This window comes from Callorhinus ursinus, unplaced genomic scaffold (assembly GCF_003265705.2).
Source record: "Callorhinus ursinus isolate GAN/ISIS: 27379988/994484 unplaced genomic scaffold, GSC_fseal_2.0 scaffold12, whole genome shotgun sequence".
In the NCBI taxonomy this organism is placed as follows: Eukaryota; Metazoa; Chordata; class Mammalia; order Carnivora; family Otariidae; genus Callorhinus; species Callorhinus ursinus.
Genome location: NW_027397074.1, coordinates 72,975,227 through 72,993,155, shown reverse-complemented (window position 1 = coordinate 72,993,155; position 17,929 = coordinate 72,975,227). Strand labels below are relative to the sequence as shown.

Genomic DNA, 17,929 nt, shown 5'->3' with positions numbered 1-17,929 from the left:
ATTTGCATAACCCACACAGAATACTCCCAAGTCAGAACTTTAGCTATACCTTCAGGCAGTCAGCTTCCATCCTCAGTCGCCGTAGAAACAGCAAGACCTTCATATTGAGGTGTATGTCCCTAACAGGTGACCCCTCTGTGTATACCAAACTGGTCATTCAAGGTGTATCATTTTCCCAAGGGACTAGCCGCTTGGACAGCACCCTTTGGATATACTCTGTCAATAGAAATCTTATGAATGAAGAATGTTAGGCTACTGCTGTTTTATTACAAACCAAGTTCCCAGCTGAAAGTTCTAATTAAAATTCCGTTCTTTAGGGACAAATAGCATCAGAATTTGCCAATTAACAGGTTTTTATAAAAGTCAAATGGAAAAGTATCTGGGCTAGTCTGTTGTGTATAAATTTTTCCTAGGGAGCACTTTTTAGAAGTCACCAAGTGGAAAATCACCAGAATGGAGTTTAGTGAGGTCTGGTTCCTGAGTCATTGCCCTGCAGATGTAATTCCCAATCTTACATAATTAGGAAAGATTAGAGGGTGATGGAGCAAGAAGAGCAGGTTTGGAGTAGGACAGAGAATCAGGGAGAAAGTTTGTTGAAAAGAAACCAAAATTGTCTTCAAAGCTCTTTTCAGCAACTTTTGGGGGTCTTGGGAAGTAATGTCTTCTTGGCTGACAGGGCTGATCAATTTATTCTTTAGCACCTCCTCACTTGAAATACTTGAAGCTACAATATTAAAGTTAACTTTTCTTTGGTGGGTTTCTGCCTTTTCACTCTTCTAGAGAGTTCTGTTAAGTTCCATTATTAAAACTTGGTTTGACAGTCTTATTTTCTGAAAACCTGAAGCCGTCCATGGGTTCTGAACCAAGCTCATCAGGGATTCCTAACCTCAAAAGATGCTGGCTTTTGAGGAAGGCTTGCTCAACCACGCTCAGTGGTACAGACAAAACTCGCACCTAGGGTGGGATGCCGAGATACCCCTAAGGGCCTACATACAAGCTGTGTGAACTCCGGTCTCCAGTAGGTGTTCTGCAACAAGACTGCAAGCCATTTCTCTGATAGGCACCTTTGTAAAAGCAAAGTGCACTGCTAAACTGTACCTGTGGTCAGTATGATTCCTACAGATGATAAGACATTGGTCCAGTTCTCAAAAGAGCGTGACTCTGGCTTGGACAACAGACAAATGCATCCTTCGGGGCTCCTTTTAAAAAAATGAAACGCGAACTCCTTCCCAGTCTACTTATTTATAAGATGTCTGGTACTTTCGCTGAAGCATTCCGGTTCCAACGCGCCCCGCTGCCTGGTGCGACGTCCCCAGCCGCCGCCAGGTAGGGCGTGGGCGAGCGGAGCGCCGAGAATCCGGGCCTCTCTGGGACCTAGCGGAAGGCGCGTCCTCGCCGAGACCCCGGGCTGCGGCGCCCCAGTCTCGGCGCGGGCCGGCCAATCAGAAGCCGCCTTCGCGTATGCCCGTCGTCCGTCGGACCCGCCCTTCCCGCAGGCCTCACGGGCTATTTAAAAGCCTGCGCCGCAGCTGGCGCGGCGTGGTCTTCGGGAGCGGGCCTGCGGATCTCGGCAGCCATGGCCAGCCACCTCGTGCTCTACACCGGCGCCAAGATGCCCATCATGGGGCTGGGCACCTGGAAGGTAAGTGCTCTCGGGAGCGCGCGCGTCCCACGGCTTGTCTCGGGCTCAGCGCGGCCTGGGGCGGTAGGGACCTACAGTGACTCAGAGCGGTGCCCCCGGCCGGGGAGGCCCGGCCTCCAAGGAGCCACAGTTGGGCTGGCCGGGCCCGGGCGGGACGGGGTGGTCCCCGCGGGGACCGGGGCACCGGGCGCTGGCCTGCCGTCCCGGGGGCTTGGGTGGGGGACTGCTGCCGTAGACGCTCGGCGGGTGGGATCCCCAGGCCGCACTTGGAATCCGAGCCCGGTTGGAAAATCACAGAAGGGGGTCTCCTGCGCCCCGCCGCTCTGCCCAGGGGGCGGGCATCGGGAGGAGCTGGGGCGTTGGGCCCGAAAGGGGGGTGGGCCGTCGCGCGCCGGCGAATCGCGTCTGAGCCGCACCTGCGGCACCTGCGCCTTTGTCTCTCTTCTAAATAGTTTATTCTTAATTGTTTCCGTTTTTACTCTCTCAGGAATAAGCACTCAGCTTAAGGCCGGAGACTGCAGGTAATTAAATTAGCTGCCACGAGTTTGCCCAGGATGCATCTATCTCCGTGTCCCCAAACACGCGACGCTGACCCCTTGTAGCGGAGCTTGCCTCTCGGGGTTGGGGGCGGGGGCGGGAGTCGTATGCGGGGCAGACCTTCGCAGAGAACCTGGGTACCTGTGGTTACCGCCCAGAGAAAACTGTTAGCTGTTGCCAGTATTAGAACGGTCTTCCAGAAACCTTAACAACCACTGAAATCTTTCCCCAGCGTCCCTAAGAAGTGGTTAGGAATAAAAAGGCTAGCCTGATTATCTGAAAAGTAGGGAGCACTGACGGGTGGTATTACAGGCGCTGGGACAAAACCCAGTGTTTTTAAAAGCTCCTTATAAGTTAGGTTTGGGGTATTATATATTACATTCTACAGCTGTGACCCAGTTTTTCCCAGGAACTTTGAATGTGGGCCTGGGCATTGGATCTTCACACACTGATAAGGAAATGAGAGAGGATTGAGTGCACCGCTAAATGGTTTGATCTAGAACAGAGGGTGGGGTTTATCTCTACCCTAAAAGCTGCAATTGAAGATTAGGAAATATAAGAAATAAGGAAAGGGTCAAAGAGTTGCTTTACACAGAGTGTTTTTTGGCCAAAGTAATCAGAGTATGTGTAATTTGTGTTTCCTTCAAGAAGTCCAGTGAGGGCTCTAAGGGTGTAATTGAATTATGACCGTGATACAGAGTTAAATTTCAGCTGTTGAGGGTTATTCTCTTGGAATGGATGTGAAAAGACACTTTCTTGGCAATAGTAAATTATTACAGTTTGTATAATGATGCAGGCACACACAGACATACGCAAATAACTGGAACAGAAAAGATCCACAAAACACTACTAAGTGGGATGAATTCCAATATTTTTATTCTGTGTTTTCAGAAATTAGGTTCCTGACCTTGGTCCATCGTTTGTAAATTACTACTCTAGGGTAAATAAGGAATAAAAATTTGTTAAAAGGATTTTCAGAATTTTTTAAAAATTTTCTTTAAAAAATTATTTTTAAAGATTTTATTCATATATTAGTGAAAGTGAGAGAGATCACAGAGGGAGAGGGAGAAGCAGACTCGCTGCTGAGCAGTGAGTCGGATGCGGGGCTCGATCCCAGGACCCTGAGATCATGACCTGAGCTGAAGGCGGAAACTTAACCGACTGAGTCACCCAGGCGTCCCTGTTTTATTTTTTTAAAAAAAGATTTATTTATTTAGAGAGAGTGCGAGCAGGGGGAGGGGCAGAGGAAGAGGGAGAGAATCCTCAAGCAGACTCCCCGTTGGGCTCAGAGCCTGATGTGGGGCTCAATCCCAGGACCTGAACTGAAGCGAAGAGCCAGACACTTAGCCGACTGAGCCACCCAGGCACCCCTATTTTTTATTTTTTAGAGAGTGAGCGTGCGTGCAAGCACGATTGGGGGGGCAGAGGGAGAGAGGGGGCTGGCATTTTATAGCACAGAGCCTGATCTCACGACCCTGAAATCATGACCGGAGCCCAAATCAAGAGTTGGGACAGTTAACCAACTGAGCCAACCAGGTGTCCCTTAAAGAGAGTTTAAAGTCCTGCACCTGCACACTTAATGCCCTGAAAAGCTGCATGTTTATTTAACATTATAAAATCTATAGTGAGGTCATTCATTCTGGCAGAGTACGTTCTTTGAGGGCAAGGGTAACATCTGTCTTGTTCACAAGCACATCTTACAACACCTGGTAAACAGTAGGTACCCAAAAGATACGTTAGATAGGTATTGATACAAAGAAGTAAGATAACTTTGGATGGTGGGGGAGGTGAGGAGATGAGGTTTGTACAGAATTGTGTTGAGGTGTGAGAGGGGAGGTAGCAGTGAAATAAATAGCACAAGTATAGGCATAGAATGGATTCCTTTTTTTTTTTTTTTTTCTTAAGGATAGCAGATAATGTGATAGTAACTCTTCCCCTTACCCCCATATGTGTGTACATATTTCTTCACAGATGCTGGACAAAAGAAGGGGTGACCTGAGAAGCATTTGCTTATCTTTGTGAGAATTGGGGGAGGCTCTGCAAGCGGGTACAGTTCCTTGTTCTCCTGGATCTTTCCTATCATGGCATCTGTGTTGTGCCATCCAGACCCTTTGTGGGGCTCTAGTGGTCTCCGATCTGCTTTTTGCATCAAAGGTCCTCAAATCTGCCCTTCTGTCCTTGGAAGTGAGGCTTACAGGCAGATGGGAGAGCCTCTCTGCCTCAGACCCCGTGTGGCATAGCGAGTGTTTCTCCCCGGCAAGCTTGCCTTCCCCATTAGACAGGAAGTAAACCCACCAACCTTGTTTTGCCAGGAATCCGTTAAAACAGATTTCTTTTGATGTCCTCTTGCAGTCCTGTTGCTAGTAAATGTTCTGACCTAGCTGAAAAATTGTTGGTAGTTTGGTTATTATGACACACGCACATACTTCAAACTGAGGGGTGGAGGGCAACTGTGTTTCTTAACCTCTTTTCCATTATCTCCCCCCCTGCCCCATGCAAGAACCTTTGAGACGTTTTTTCCTAATTGCCCCCCCACACACAATTTTAACATCAGAGATAGACTGTATATTTGTTTATGTCCTGTGGTCCTTCAGAGGGCCACAAACCTTTGTGTAAGCTAAGATTTTATTTTTTGCCCCCACTGAACCAGTTTTTGCCTCTTTGGGGGTGATATCTCCCCCTTTAAGAACACATGAGGGAGAAAAAAATGTGCTGAGAAAGACTTTCTGTCACATGCCCAAAGTAGGACAAGCTTGTATTAGCCCCAAGATCCTGGGTTGGGGTGGGGGGATGAGGTGCTGGCTTTGGAGCTGAGACCATAACTTGGTTTTACCGTTCACCTGCCTCATCTCCCTGTGGGCCTCAACCTGGCCCTCTTCAAGATCAAAGATAGTTAAGTCTTCCCCAAGCAGGGCCAGCCCTGGTCCAGTCCCATCTCAACCAAGTGGAGATATCAGTGTCTTAGAATTCAGCAGAGATTGATTCAGGTTGGGTGGGAGGAAGCTAATTTCAATTTTATTAGTTGGTTTGTGTTTGTTTCCAAGCCTGATTATGAGCTTTGATGCCAAAGAGTAGCCAGATTGACTGTTTTCATGTGATGAGGCAACTGAAAAGGGTGGTCAGCCCCTTATCATTTGTACAGAACTGTAAATAGATGTGGACGTACTGATCATGAGCCCAGTGAGGTTGGCTTATCTGCACCAAACATTGAAAAGCACGCTTTGTATTGACTGTAGATTGGACACGAGAGGTAGCATGTTGTTGTTACTCTCTGGATTCTCCCCCATGATTGGTCTGTTGGAATCTTAGGAGTACGGCAGATTTTAAGCCTTGTTTATACAAACCACCAGGTCCCCAGTCTCCCATTTGTGCTGAGTGGAGCATTGTGTGCCCTACAGAGTGAGGAAGCCAGCTTGCTCAGATTTACCCGAAGTTGATTGAGATTGTATTGTCAATTGGCTAAATTAGAACTGGGATTAAACCCTTTTGGTCACCAAAATACCCATGTTCAGGATCAGAATACCTAACTTTTCGTTAATCATAATACTGAATTGGACACCATTTTATTTGTGATTAGGAATTAGGACAAATCAAGGCTGGGCCTCTTGCCTAATCCCCATTTCTTTGTATGCTCTTCTGGCATAGAAATGGGCTGGTAAACTACAAGCCACAGACCATTTTTGTAAATAAAGTTTTATTAGAACACATCTCCTGTGTACGTATTATTTATGACTGCTTTTGTGCTGCAGTGGCAGAGTGGGGCACTTGCATCCGACCGTCAGGCCGACAAAGCCTAAAATATTCTCTGGCATCTTATAGAAAAAGTTTGCCAACTCCTCTTCCAGAAGATTCTAAGTGAATGGAATACATTTTGAGAAGTCACAAATGCCTGTTACACTTGCGTCTGGTTGAAATGACTTACACTTAAAACGAACACTTAAAATAGAAAATTATATTGTAAGACCACTAGTATTTAAACAAACCTAATAATAAAAAAATGAGTTTCTCTTAGACGCAGGTTTAGTTTCTGTAAAGAAAAGCTGGTTTAATCAGAAGAAGTTAAATAATGTTTGTGGGGACGGCTTTTCTGTGATCATGGTATTTTTATTTTTTTTTAAGATTTTATTTATTTATTTGACAGACAGCGAGAGAGGGAACACAAGCAGGGGGAGTGGGAGAGGGAGAAGCAGGCTTTCTGCTGAGCAGGGAGCCCGATGCGGGGCTTGATCCCAGGACCCTGAGATCATGACCTGAGCCGAAGGCAGATGCTTAACCAACTGAGCCACCCAGGCGCCCGATCATGGTATTTTTAAAGGCTTTAGAGGTTGATGGCCCTGGTTCTTTATTAAATCTAAGTTCACATCAAAAGTTATGGTTTCCTATTCCTTATCCTAGGATTATCATTGGCACACTGTTCTCATACATCTTACCTAGGATTTTCCCCCAAAGTTAAGTTTCTTTCATTCCCATCCCTCCTTTCATTGCAAAAGTAATAACCTGCTAACAAGAGAAAATTTTTAAAAAATACATCAGAAAGAACATAATCCCCTCTTTCAGAAATCCCCGTGGTTAATATTGCAAGGGAATTGAGTCTCTGAAATCCTTTTTTTTTTTAGCCATTGATGCCATTTTATAACCTTTCCTTGCAGAGGGAATAGAGGGAGGGTTATTAAAGTAACAGGTAAGAGCTACATGCAAAGGGGAAGATGATTAGGTTTTTAAAAGTGTGTGTGTGTAAAGGGGGGGCACTAATAGGGTCCGAGTTGGTGTTAGCGGGCTGCAAATGTTACAAAGCAAGGAGATGGGGAGGTGTATCTTGTGGAGATGGTGGGGAACCCCGGGGCCGAGAATGCTCACTGCCATCCGTTGGTGCCATCAGCTCAGACCATTGCCAGGTTGCTGCCTGAGCTAGCACTCTGGAGCTCTAAGGTTCAAGAGAGTTGGGCATCCATGGGTTTGCCTGAGTCACAGGGCAGATTATTGGCAGAATCGAGTTAAAACATGATTTAAGTCTGTAGGATTTGTACAATTTGGTCATCTGTAATTTGAATGTTTCCCGTAACAGTTTTCTGCAGATTTGCTGAGATGTGTGGAAATACACTTTCATGATTTTTCTTTTCAAAGTTTCAGTTTGGACCACTCCTTCTGTTTGCATTTGTAAATGTGGCATGAAATGGAGAGATGGTATAATCACATACTAGCATTGCCAAGTTCATTGTGTGATTTTTTTCACCGTATCTTAAATTGTCTGATTCGTTAGTGGTAAGAGAAGTTCATTTAGTCTCTTTCTGTGAAGGGTTAGGTTCAGATGATGAATAGTAAATGTAGTTTGTGGACTCTAGTACATTTTCATTCCAGAGAATGATTTTTCCAAGGCTAGGAGACTTAATCCTTTCACTGACCAGTGTCTCGTGCCTCTTAGGATCCACACAGGAGGACAGACCTCTAGGCAGAGCATGGCTCTGAGGTCCTTCTGTCAACATTTAAGTCCTGACGTCTTTGACCGACTGTGATCATGGACCCTTTGCATCACCTTCTGTGCCTTTCTTTCCCTAGCTATAGAGATAACTCTATCTGCCAGGGTTGTGGTAAAGATTCAGTGTATTAATGTATTCAAAACTGGTAAAAATGGGTCATATTTTCAGTCTGAGCTAGTGTGTGCTAAATACCCCACTGGTGAGTATCCATTCAGTGACATGATCTGCCCTGCCTGTTCAGGGTCAGCCCAGGGGACAGCCATCAGTCCTGTGGCAGAGCACGTGGCCCCGTGTGGCCTCCCTGTGGCTGCAAAAGGTGTCGCCAAAAAGGAGAGGCTGGGGGCGCCTGGGTGGCTCAGTTTTAAGCATCTGCCTTGGGCTCAGGTCATGATCCCAGGGTCCTGGGATCGAGCCCTGCATCATTGGGCTCCCCGCTCAGTGAGAAGCCTGCTTCTCCCTCTCCCGCTCCCCCTGCTTGTGTCTCTCTGTCAAATAAATTTGACACAGCCCCCATTCTTGGGAGTCTTGTCACCAGTTGCTACAACTTCTGCAGACTGAATTTATAAAATGCCCAACAGTCCTTCCTCAACAGTCCTTGCTTCTGTTTTTCTTTACCTTTAGAAAGCAGCGTGGCCAGCTTCCCAGTGCCTGTGTCCCTGGCTCATCTCTTGGTCGTTTCTGCCCTTGGCTTTTCTCTGAAAACATAACGTGAACCTTTTTTCAGTTTTGTGCCACTCTTTCGGCAACCTTGAATATCCTAGTTTACACTTTTCTGGCTCCAAGGAGCTGAATAATTCCGTTGGGCAGAATAAAAAGTATGTGAGGTGGGGACTTCTGGGCCCACAGGATGCCCTCGGGCGTACCCAGAGTCAAGGCTGTATGTGATGTTGCTCGGAGCAGTCTCTCTCGACCCCCCACTCTGTTCGAGCTGCTCCTGACTCCATTCCCCCAGCTCGGCGACCCCAGCAGAATGGGAGCTTGTCTTGGTAGTAGTTCCAGAGACCGAGTCCCGCGGGCCTGGTTTGGGTCATGCCTCTGCACCAGTTGCTGTGCCAGATGCAACGTGTGGCCAGGCCGGGCCTGCGGAGTATGCCCGCCCCTCTCTCCGGGGCTGGGCTTCCTTCTGCCTGGTCCCTTGAATCTCCAACGGTGGGGAAGGCTGTACCTGTAGGTTCTTTGTTCCTCCACGGAAAAAAAGAGATAATCAGGTCATCTGGAGGTGTACCCTCTTTTAGACCCGAGGTTAGCATCCCGCCCCCTGCTCCCTCCTTGGGGGTGAGCAAGCTCAGTGTACTAACAGGCTCTGGCCATACCCTTGTTCGCGCTGGATCATAATCTCACCCCCTGCCCCGGCCCTGTTCACAACAGCTGATGTCAAAACAGCAAATGTCTGCAGCTGCTCATAGCCCTGGGGATTTTCCTTTTCATTCTCTTCTCCCCCAGCTCTCTGGAGGAATGCACTGTATTCATGCCACAGTCTGTTGCACATGTGTGTATTTTTCACCTCTCTGGTCTGAGTAGGATCAGTGAGGCGATGGAGTAAATGTCCATGAGGTCAGTCTGGGCGCTGGTGAAGCTCAAAGCCCTGGAGGAGCCTCCTCTTCCCTGACAGCCAGGCTCTGCCCTGTCCTGGGCACAGAGGTGGTCAGACGGCTGTCTAGTCTCTCTGCAGCTCTGCCCACACATTCGTGATGCCCATTTCCCCTCTCCTCCCAACTCCTTTCTGTCTGCTGGTATCTCAGAGGGGCTGTCTCCCACCCCTGCCTCTTAGAGCAAGTTCTTACTTGGTCACAAAGAAAGCACCAGCCTTTGAATCTGTATCAATAATGTCCTTGACTTTACGATGATGTTCCAGAACTGCTGAAAAACAAATGATTGCCAGTGTCAGAATCCACACTGAAGAGAAAGTAAAGCATGGGCATTTAGTGACAGCTCAGAAACCAAACGGGCATTGGGTAAATATTTACAGCAGTTATTAAAATACTCTGAGCTGTTTGAAGGACATGGTGTTCCTTACTGTCTTGGGAACCTAAAAGATTCAGATAGGGTGGTTTTTTTTATACAGTGGTTTGTAAATCAACAGATGTAAAGAAGCAAGGGAGACCGCTCTGGCACATTTTTTTAGGGTGGGCTAGGCTACCATTAAGTGGTTGTCAGGAGTATGCTAATGTGAAGCCATGCAGCATTTCACCTCGGTTCCACGCCCCTGTCTGAGAGCAGATGGTTTGGGAAGCCGCTGGCCATCCGCAGCCGTCGGAGCGGGGCAGGAGCTTCAGCGAGGAGCGGGGGGCTCACACTGCCCTTCTTTCTGCCTGGGTTGCTTTGTTGTTGATTTTAACTCCATGCCTTCCGGTGCCTTTCCTTTCAGTCCCCTCCAGGCAAAGTGACCGAGGCTGTGAAGATGGCCATTGACCTTGGGTACCGTCACATTGACTGTGCTCACGTGTACCAGAACGAGAACGAGGTGGGGTTGGCCATCCAGGAGAAGCTCAAGGAGCAGGTGGTGAAGCGTGAGGACCTCTTCATCGTCAGCAAGGTGCAGCCGGGCAGGGGGGCCCAGGCGATTGGCTTTTCCTTCATGTTTGTGCAATGGCAGAGCCAGCTTAGGAGCCGAGGCCATTCTGCCGGGGATACGGGTTGACTACAGGCCATAGAGGGCTCCGAAGCTCGCCTGTCCCTTGTGTGTTAGGTGGTCATGTGGTGTAGAGCCATTGGTTAGAGCCCCTTGTTGATGAGGCTCAGATTGTGGGTTGGTGCTCCCTTTCCAGGGAGTTACCTTTGAGGACAGAACTTGGTTTCCATCGGGAGACTGGATCTCCACTGCTGGCCATGGTCTTTCACCTGGAGGCTTTGGGTGCCCAAAGGGACACTGGGTGGGAGGGTGAGGCTGGCTCCACAGAGACCAAGCCTTGTAGGAAAACGGCCTTGAGAGCTCATGTTTTAGGGCCTGGGCCTTCCTGACCTGTCCATTCTACATTATGCCTTCAGTTTGGTCCCTCTGCCAGATTTCCCCGACCTGATTATCCTGCCTGCCTTGGAAAGTTAGGGTCCACGGTGTGCAGTGGAAACCCCCTCACTACCATTTACAGTGCCACAGTGAGAGGGGTGGGTTTTGTCTTCGAGCCGTCCGGCTCCTGGCTGGGGAAACCACCTCCTGCACACGGGCTCAGACATGCTCTCTCCCTGGCTTCAGCTGTGGTGCACGTTCCATGAGAAGAGCATGGTGAAGGGAGCCTGCCAGAAGACACTCAGTGACCTGAAGCTGGACTACCTGGACCTCTACCTTATTCACTGGCCAACCGGCTTCAAGGTAGGCGACACAGGGCTCAGGCCAGGCCCCTGTCCCTCTGTGTAGCCTGGATGTGCCAAGCCCTCCTGCATTAGGTGGGTAGAGATGGGCACACGCTGTGTGTGTGTCCTTACTGATTCAGGCCCTGTCCCTCCGTGTAGCCTGGGTGTGCCAGGCCCTCTTGCATTAGGTGGGTAGAGGTGGGCACACGCTGCGTGTGTGTGCTTACTGGCCCAGGCCCTGTTCCTGAAGTAGCTGCCAGTGCTGTCACCTGGGAGCTGTTAGAAATCAGCCTCTGGCCCCCCAGGCCTACTGAGTCTGAGCCATAGGTGACTCGATTGCACGTTACAGAATTTGAGGAGCGCTGTGCTTTGTCATTTGCTGCGGTGGTACCGTTTCAAACTGTAACCGCGAACGTGGCTCAGGTGACATTCTGCATGTGGCCCGAAGACCTCATTGGCTGTCACCCTCTGCTTCCGTGTGTGGGGATGTAGTCCTGCCTTCTGCACACAGGCCCCATCCTGTGGAAGCCTCATCAGTATTCCTTGGCAGCCTGAGTCTCTGCACCGAACAAACTCGGGTTATTACCTCCTTTGCCTTCTTCCTAGCCACAGGGTCCGTTTTCTGCTTTGTCTGCTGGATTGAAGGCATGTGGCTTTTATTCTCTAGCCCTGTTGTATTGTGCTGGTTCCATCGGACAGTCAGCTGCAACCATTTGAAAGGAAAAGTGTCTGGGGGCTTCAGGACTTGTCTGCCTATTTCCTTTTCCCACTGGCCCGTGCATTTGCCCTTGATTATCTTCTGGAAACTTTAGCTGTGGTAGTTAGTAATTTTTTTTAGAACTTTGTGTTTAAAGATGCAGGTCTGTGAAGGGCTGTCATTGATTGTTTGCTCTTGCAACAACAGCATGGGAAGGAATATTTCCCACTGGATGGGGAAGGCAATGTGATTCCCAGCGACACCAATTTTGTGGACACGTGGGAGGTAAGACAGTCCTTGACCCGGTCTTTTCTCCCCCCTTGCTGGTTTCCCTTTCTCCTGTGAGTGACCTGCTCTGCCATGTCTTTCCCTGCATTTTGGTGTTTGGTCACCATTTTTGCTCTTCCTATCTTATTAAAGCCAGCCTGGCTTTTGTCTTGGTGTCTCTTGGCTTCTCAAAGGTCTAATTTGCCGGCACCGATTAGTAAGGGCAGGACCTGTTGAACTGACTGGAGCCAGAGATGCTTTTCTCGTCCCTGTCCTCTGGGACACATGTCAGGAGCAAGCAGCTCCTCTTTTGTTGGTAGGCCATGGAAGAGCTGATGGATGAAGGGCTGGTGAAAGCTATTGGAGTCTCCAACTTCAACCATCTGCAAGTCGAGAAGATCTTAAACAAACCTGGCTTAAAATATAAGCCGGCTGTTAACCAGGTAAACATCGGCGGGGGAGGGTGTGCATGGGAGACTGTTTTGTTACTTTCTGAAGCTGGCAGTTACTTCTGATCCACGTCCCCCAGGGAGCAGCCAGTAGGCAGGTCCCGATTCGGGATTGAGAATGACGGTGACCCATCTGGGAGCCGAGCTTACAGGAGAGACGGGGTTGGAGCCTGGCTTGTGATGACTCAGGCTCTCCCGGATTATCAGCGTGCAGACGTTGAGATCCTCAGACTCATCACAGTTGATAAAAGGCCAAAGCCAGAACAAACCCTTAGGGCCCATGGCCACAGTACATCGATAACAACATCGTTGTTTGTGTTGAGGACACTAGCTGGGAAATGGAGACAGTTGTTACAGCTTATTGGGGAGCTCAGATGTTGGTTATACATCGTTTTCTGTTGGGGGGGCACTTCCTGTATGTCCCCACACCTGTGCCCACATGCCACCACCAGCCCCCCGTTTGCATCTGCAGATCGAGTGCCACCCGTATCTCACTCAGGAGAAGTTAATCCAGTACTGCCAGTCCAAAGGCATCGTGGTGACTGCCTACAGCCCGCTCGGCTCTCCTGACAGGCCCTGGTGAGGTTCCCACCGGATCGTGTTCTCTTGTCCATCAGTGAAGGTTAGAAATGGCTAGAAAGAAATACTCAGCGTCAGGGAAAATGCTTCTGGCGCCAACTTGCAGACTTACCCAGGAGCCTCTTGCTGGGTTTCCTGGTTGTCATTTCTAGTAGCAAGATGGCCACTCTTTTTCCAGAGGGTTGGGAGTTTGTGCCTGAGCTTCAAATCAGGAGGAGACTGGTGCGCTGCCCTCTGAGGTTGAGGGGAGTTAGAGCTGCCTTGAGTGGAGGTGATGATGGGTGCTCACACAGGCCATCTTTCTGTCTCCAGGGCCAAGCCTGAGGACCCCTCCCTGTTGGAGGATCCCAGGATCAAAGCTATCGCAGCCAAGCACAAGAAAACCACAGCGCAGGTATCGTCCTCTCCACGCGCCCGTGACTATTCCCAGAAGTCCCTGCCTTCTTAGTGGTCCCCTTTAGCGGGGAGGGAGAGGCGAGCAAGCCCAGCCAAGCCCTCCCTGGAGGTCCGGGGGCGGGTGGTAGACAGGTACACAGACTGGGAAGCCAGAAGATGGCCACGTGGTGGGGATGGTGGCACCTGCCCCCCCCACCTCTGCAAGCCGCCCCGAGGGGCCATGTTTGCTGATGGAGGTGGGAAGCTCATCTCTGCTCGCAGGAGAGCACTCATCCTTAGCTGCCTGGGAAATGTTTTTCTTCTCGCAAGTGGTAGGATGGCTTCCTCCTCATGCCTAGTACACCTGGGAGACGCGGAAGCGCATGGCGTGGCTGGGGGTGGCCCTAACCTCTCTGAGCCTCCCGTTTTCTCACCTGTGACGTTCTGGAATTTCCATCTTCGGGGAATGGATGTGTATAAGACTGAGTGACATAATAATGTAGATTATTGGTGTACGTACACCCTCACCCCCTCTTTTCACAGGTTCTGATCCGGTTCCCCATGCAGAGGAATTTGGTCGTGATCCCCAAGTCCATGACACCCGAACACATTGCTGAGAACTTTCAGGTAAGACCAGGGCTGGTTGGCCAGGGTTTTTTCAGCAGAGTAGGAGACAGGGCCTCTCATCTCATGCCTGGATTGTCATGTGTGGGACCCCACCGTCCTGTCTCCTCTCAGGGAGCCAGCCCGTGCAGACAACTGTGCGGCCGTTGCACACTTGCCCACAGATGTAGCCGGCGAGTGTACAGCAGTGTGCTTTCTGGACATTGGGACATGAGGGCCTTCCTTGTCCGCATGCGCGCCGCCCCTCCCAGGCTCACCGGCGGCTGCTTTGGGCCCACCTGCTGGCCTCCCTGCTGGCTGCGCTCTTCCCCGGCAGGCTGTGGGCCTCACGGGCACGGTGCCCCTCCCGACGGACCTCTCTTGTCCTCTCTGTCTAGCTCTTACTTGGCTGCTTAGGCCCATCTCAGATACCTTCTTTGACCGCATCCTTCAGCTCCCCGGCCAGCCTTCAGTCCTAATTCCTCTGGACCCTCTGAGTGCTTTGTAGAGCGTCTCCCTACAGTGTGCGATCGATTGTTCCTTGCGTTGTGCTTGTTGGATTACCTCTTCCCTCTGCTTCACCGTAAACTGAGGCGGAGACACTTGTGATCCATCATTTTCTTTCCATTGCTGCTTGTCACAGAAATGCTCAGCACCGCTGTGGTTTTGACAGTCTTAAGTGGACTCAGGAGTACCGTTTTGCTCAGAGGCTCTGAAGGGAGGGACTGTCTTCTCGTGTAGTATCCCGCCAGCACGTGGGCGTTCTCCGGAGAGTCCTGCAGTTCGTTTCTCTGACCGTTGTCTTCTTCCTGCCCTCCCCACGCAGGGCCACGCAGGGCAGCAGCTCCGCAGTGGCCCTGCACACAGCTGTGTGGGCACTTTGTGTTCTGGGTTTGGCCTTTATTTAAAGAATAATAACTGGGTTTTTTGTTTTTGTTTTTTTTTCTTTTGAGGTCTTTGACTTTGAACTGAGCAGCGTGGATATGACCACCTTACTCAGCTACAACCGCAACTGGCGGGTGTGTGCCTTGGTGAGGTGAGTGCGTGCCCGGAGGGGGTCTGAGGTGGCGGCACAAGGGAAGCCCCCGGAGGCGGTGACGTCTGCGTCCTGTCAGCCCAGTGGGGCCCACTGCCGCTCGTGGTTTTGCTTTCTCATCCCTGCGCAGTGGGAAACAGTTGAACCCGTGTCAGCTGACCTGACACAGCCAAGGGCAAAATGCCAAGAGATCGGTTCTAGATGTCTTCTCCCTCCCCAGCAGCATTGCTGGCCTAACCTGCAGCAGCCACATACTTGAGCATTAATTTTCCAGTTTCAGTGGCTCATCTGAAACCAGGTGATCCGTGTGGCTGCTGTGCCACCTTCTGGAAGAATTCGCATGTGACTCTTGCACTGACTTGATTGGAGAGGTTCAGTGGGGAGACTGGGGCTCGGGGCTGCGGAACCCCTCGACCCCTCCCTGACTGGCGGCCACCCGGGGCCCCTCGAGCTGCATATTCACTGGCTTCTTGTAGTTTGGAATTTGAGGGAGATGACAAGGAAGGTTGGTTTTTGGTTTTTGCTGCTGTGGTCGTCGTCCCCCCGCCCCCCCCGCTTGTCCTACAGCACAGTAACTAAAGTTTAAAACTCATTCTTTGCTTTTTAAGAAGCCTTCGTTTTACAGTGGGGGCTGAGAGCTGCCTCTTTCGCTATATGGCCTCTGTTTCGTCCCCATCTCCCGGTGGTGAGTCTCTTGAGCAAGACGGACTTCCCCCGAGGTGGGGTAGGGTGCTAGCCTTCTCTCTCCTGCCCTGCGCCCTCTGCAGTGCTGTTGGCAGCGCTGGGGGGCCGTGTCCGCCAAGAGCTCTGCTGTGCTTTGGCCGTGAGCACGTTGCCGTCCCAGATGGGCCACTCACACACCGCTCGCGGGGGACCACTGGCACCGGCATGCCAGGCCCTTTCCAGTGCCCCTATTTGTGTCCGTGGTGCTTAACGTTTGGGCATTAAAATCCTTTTTGGACCAAGTTGGGTGAGGGAGAGAGAGGTGAATCCTTCACCAGGTGACGTCTGTTCTCCTGTGGGAGTCTCTGTATCATTCAGTCGCTTCCCTTTGCCCTTCCCACCGCTGACACCACCTATTGGCGCTCTCGGGGCTGACAGACCACAGTGGTTTTCCAACGGGTCCCTTTTCCCATATACCCCCTCCACTCTCCAGTGCCACTCCAGAAACAGCCATCGGTGATTGTGGGGGCTGCTGATGGTTAGTGGGGATGGGCTGGGGCTGGAGTAGGGAGGGTAAGACCAGGTCACCTAGGAAGCTTTCTCACTAGACACACACCTACACTGCCTCTTTTTGGCAATTACTGCTTTACTAAGCCTCTGTTGCTAAGGGCAGGGGCCTATTACTCAGGCTTGCTGGGAGGCGAAAAAGGGCAGACTATGGGGCTGTTTTGAATGGCTCCGAATCTTTTGACTGAGAGTTCCGGGCCCCGTGCTGGGTTCACCCTTGGCCTTTCACACTATGCCCAGCCAGCCTTTCCAGTGTGAGTGCCAAAACTTGTTCCAGCACGAGCCATTGGCCCTGTTCACACACACCGCCCAGCCTCCTTCCTCCCCTCTGGCTCTGTCGCACATACAGACTCCTGACCTCTGTCTGGTCACCCACTTACTGTTGCAGCCTATGGGATGTTGTCTGGTCCGGCCATTTAGACTGAGTGACCCGGAAGCCGGAGCGTGTCTTGGCGCCCCGCCCACCTCAGGCACAGTGCTGGGCTCCCGGGGCAGGTGGGGTCCGTCAGCCTGTGCAGACTGATGAGAGCCTGAGGCAGAGGAGCCTGGAGGGGGGTGGCGGCCCCCAGGTGCAGACCCATGATCCGCAGTCTGGAAAACCGGCTCATCTCTCAGGCCTCTATTTCTGCCGATAATGAGACACTCACCGTTGCTTTTCGTAATCTGTTATGGTTGAAATCTCTTCTGGAAAAGCTAATGTGTTCCTCTTTTTTTTCCCCGACAGCTGTGCTTCCCACAAGGACTATCCCTTCAACGCTGAGTTTTGAAGCTCTTGGTGCCTCTTCCCCTCCAGGTGACCCGCCGCTGTGTTCCCCGCGCCCCTTTCCCTCTGTGGAGCGTAGTATGGTCTCTGCCCCTCAGTGGTGGGTCAGCAACTGCGGACCGGCCGGTGAGGGCTTGGCCCGCTCGGTGTTGGGTCTGAAGAGCAGTATCAGTAGGTTAGAAGCTTCTTCTAATTCTCTTTGCCCTTCTTCTTGTCCAGCTGGGGAAAGTAGGACCTTAGTACTCTTTTCTGACTAGGTTGAGTCTACAGAGTTGAAATAGTGCCACTAACGACTGGATGTTGGCTGCTGGGAACTGTAACCTTTTCATCCAGACTTCTTGCCTCAAATAAAAGTTGTTTTGTGACTTGTTGCTGTTCGTTTTATTTTGATTTATTGAAGCAATACACCGCTGTCTGTCGCACTCAGCCTTCGTCCCCTCTATACCTATAAAGCAGACACTCAGCTGGGCAACGAGAACGATTACCTGACCTCTTTCTCTCTGGTTGGGGACCCCTCGCCCCAGTTCTTCACCCATTTAGCGTTAGGGTGGTTGATATCGTCTGGGTGCACATTTGAGTCACCTGGGAAGCCTTCAAATCTAGTGCTGTCTGGACCTCACCGCTGGGGGCCCATCTGATTGGCCCAGGGTGTTGCTACTGTGCAGCCAAGGCTGAGAGCCACCGCCCTCAGGGCTGGGAGGGGACAGGAATCCATTTGTCACTGCCCAAGTTTCTTTGTTGTCCCTGCTGCCTGGCAGGCCCCAAGTCCTGTGTTTACTAAGCAGCCCTGTTCACGAGGAACTGCTTTCGTGAAGCTCATGGTCTAGACGAGAGGGGAGAGAAGCCTCAGTGAACGGCATCTGGGTGAGCTGCGGCCGCCGTAACAAAATGCCATTGCCTGAGTGGGCGAAACAGACATTTCTCTCTCTCAGTTCTGGAGGCCGGAAGTTGGATCATGGGGCCAGCAGGGTCTCGTTCGGGTG

The 17,929-nt window shown here is 50.9% G+C and overlaps 1 protein-coding gene across 2 annotated transcripts; it reads left to right on the top strand.

Moving 5' to 3' along the window:
* Positions 1–1,484: 1,484 nt before the first annotated feature.
* AKR1B1 (aldo-keto reductase family 1 member B) lies at positions 1,485–17,317 on the top strand. 2 transcript variants are annotated; one of them, XM_073899218.1, is made up of 11 exons: positions 1,525–1,642; positions 2,130–2,163; positions 10,025–10,192; positions 10,850–10,966; positions 11,852–11,929; positions 12,232–12,354; positions 12,833–12,939; positions 13,252–13,333; positions 13,858–13,941; positions 14,871–14,953; positions 16,908–17,317. In XM_073899218.1, exons 3-11 carry the CDS (start codon positions 10,058–10,060, stop codon positions 16,948–16,950), a joined length of 852 nt encoding a protein of 283 aa, XP_073755319.1. In that variant the 5' UTR covers positions 1,525–1,642; positions 2,130–2,163; positions 10,025–10,057; the 3' UTR covers positions 16,951–17,317. The 2 variants fall into 2 exon arrangements, with proteins under 2 accessions (XP_025710631.1, XP_073755319.1); XM_025854846.2 differs by lacking the exon at positions 2,130–2,163 and having other exon boundaries at positions 1,485–1,642.
* The last annotated feature ends 612 nt before the right edge of the window (positions 17,318–17,929 follow it).

What these genes read in the sequence shown, in the direction of transcription:
- AKR1B1 (XM_025854846.2), top strand. Translation starts at nt 1,577, where the DNA reads ATGGCCAGCCACCTCGTGCTCTACACCGGCGCCAAGATGCCCATCATG. An exon ending in TGGGGCTGGGCACCTGGAAG is followed by an intron (nt 1,643 to 10,024) that starts GTAAGTGCTCTC and finishes CTTTCCTTTCAG; the next exon opens with TCCCCTCCAGGCAAAGTGAC. An exon ending in ACTGGCCAACCGGCTTCAAG is followed by an intron (nt 10,967 to 11,851) that starts GTAGGCGACACA and finishes TTGCAACAACAG; the next exon opens with CATGGGAAGGAATATTTCCC.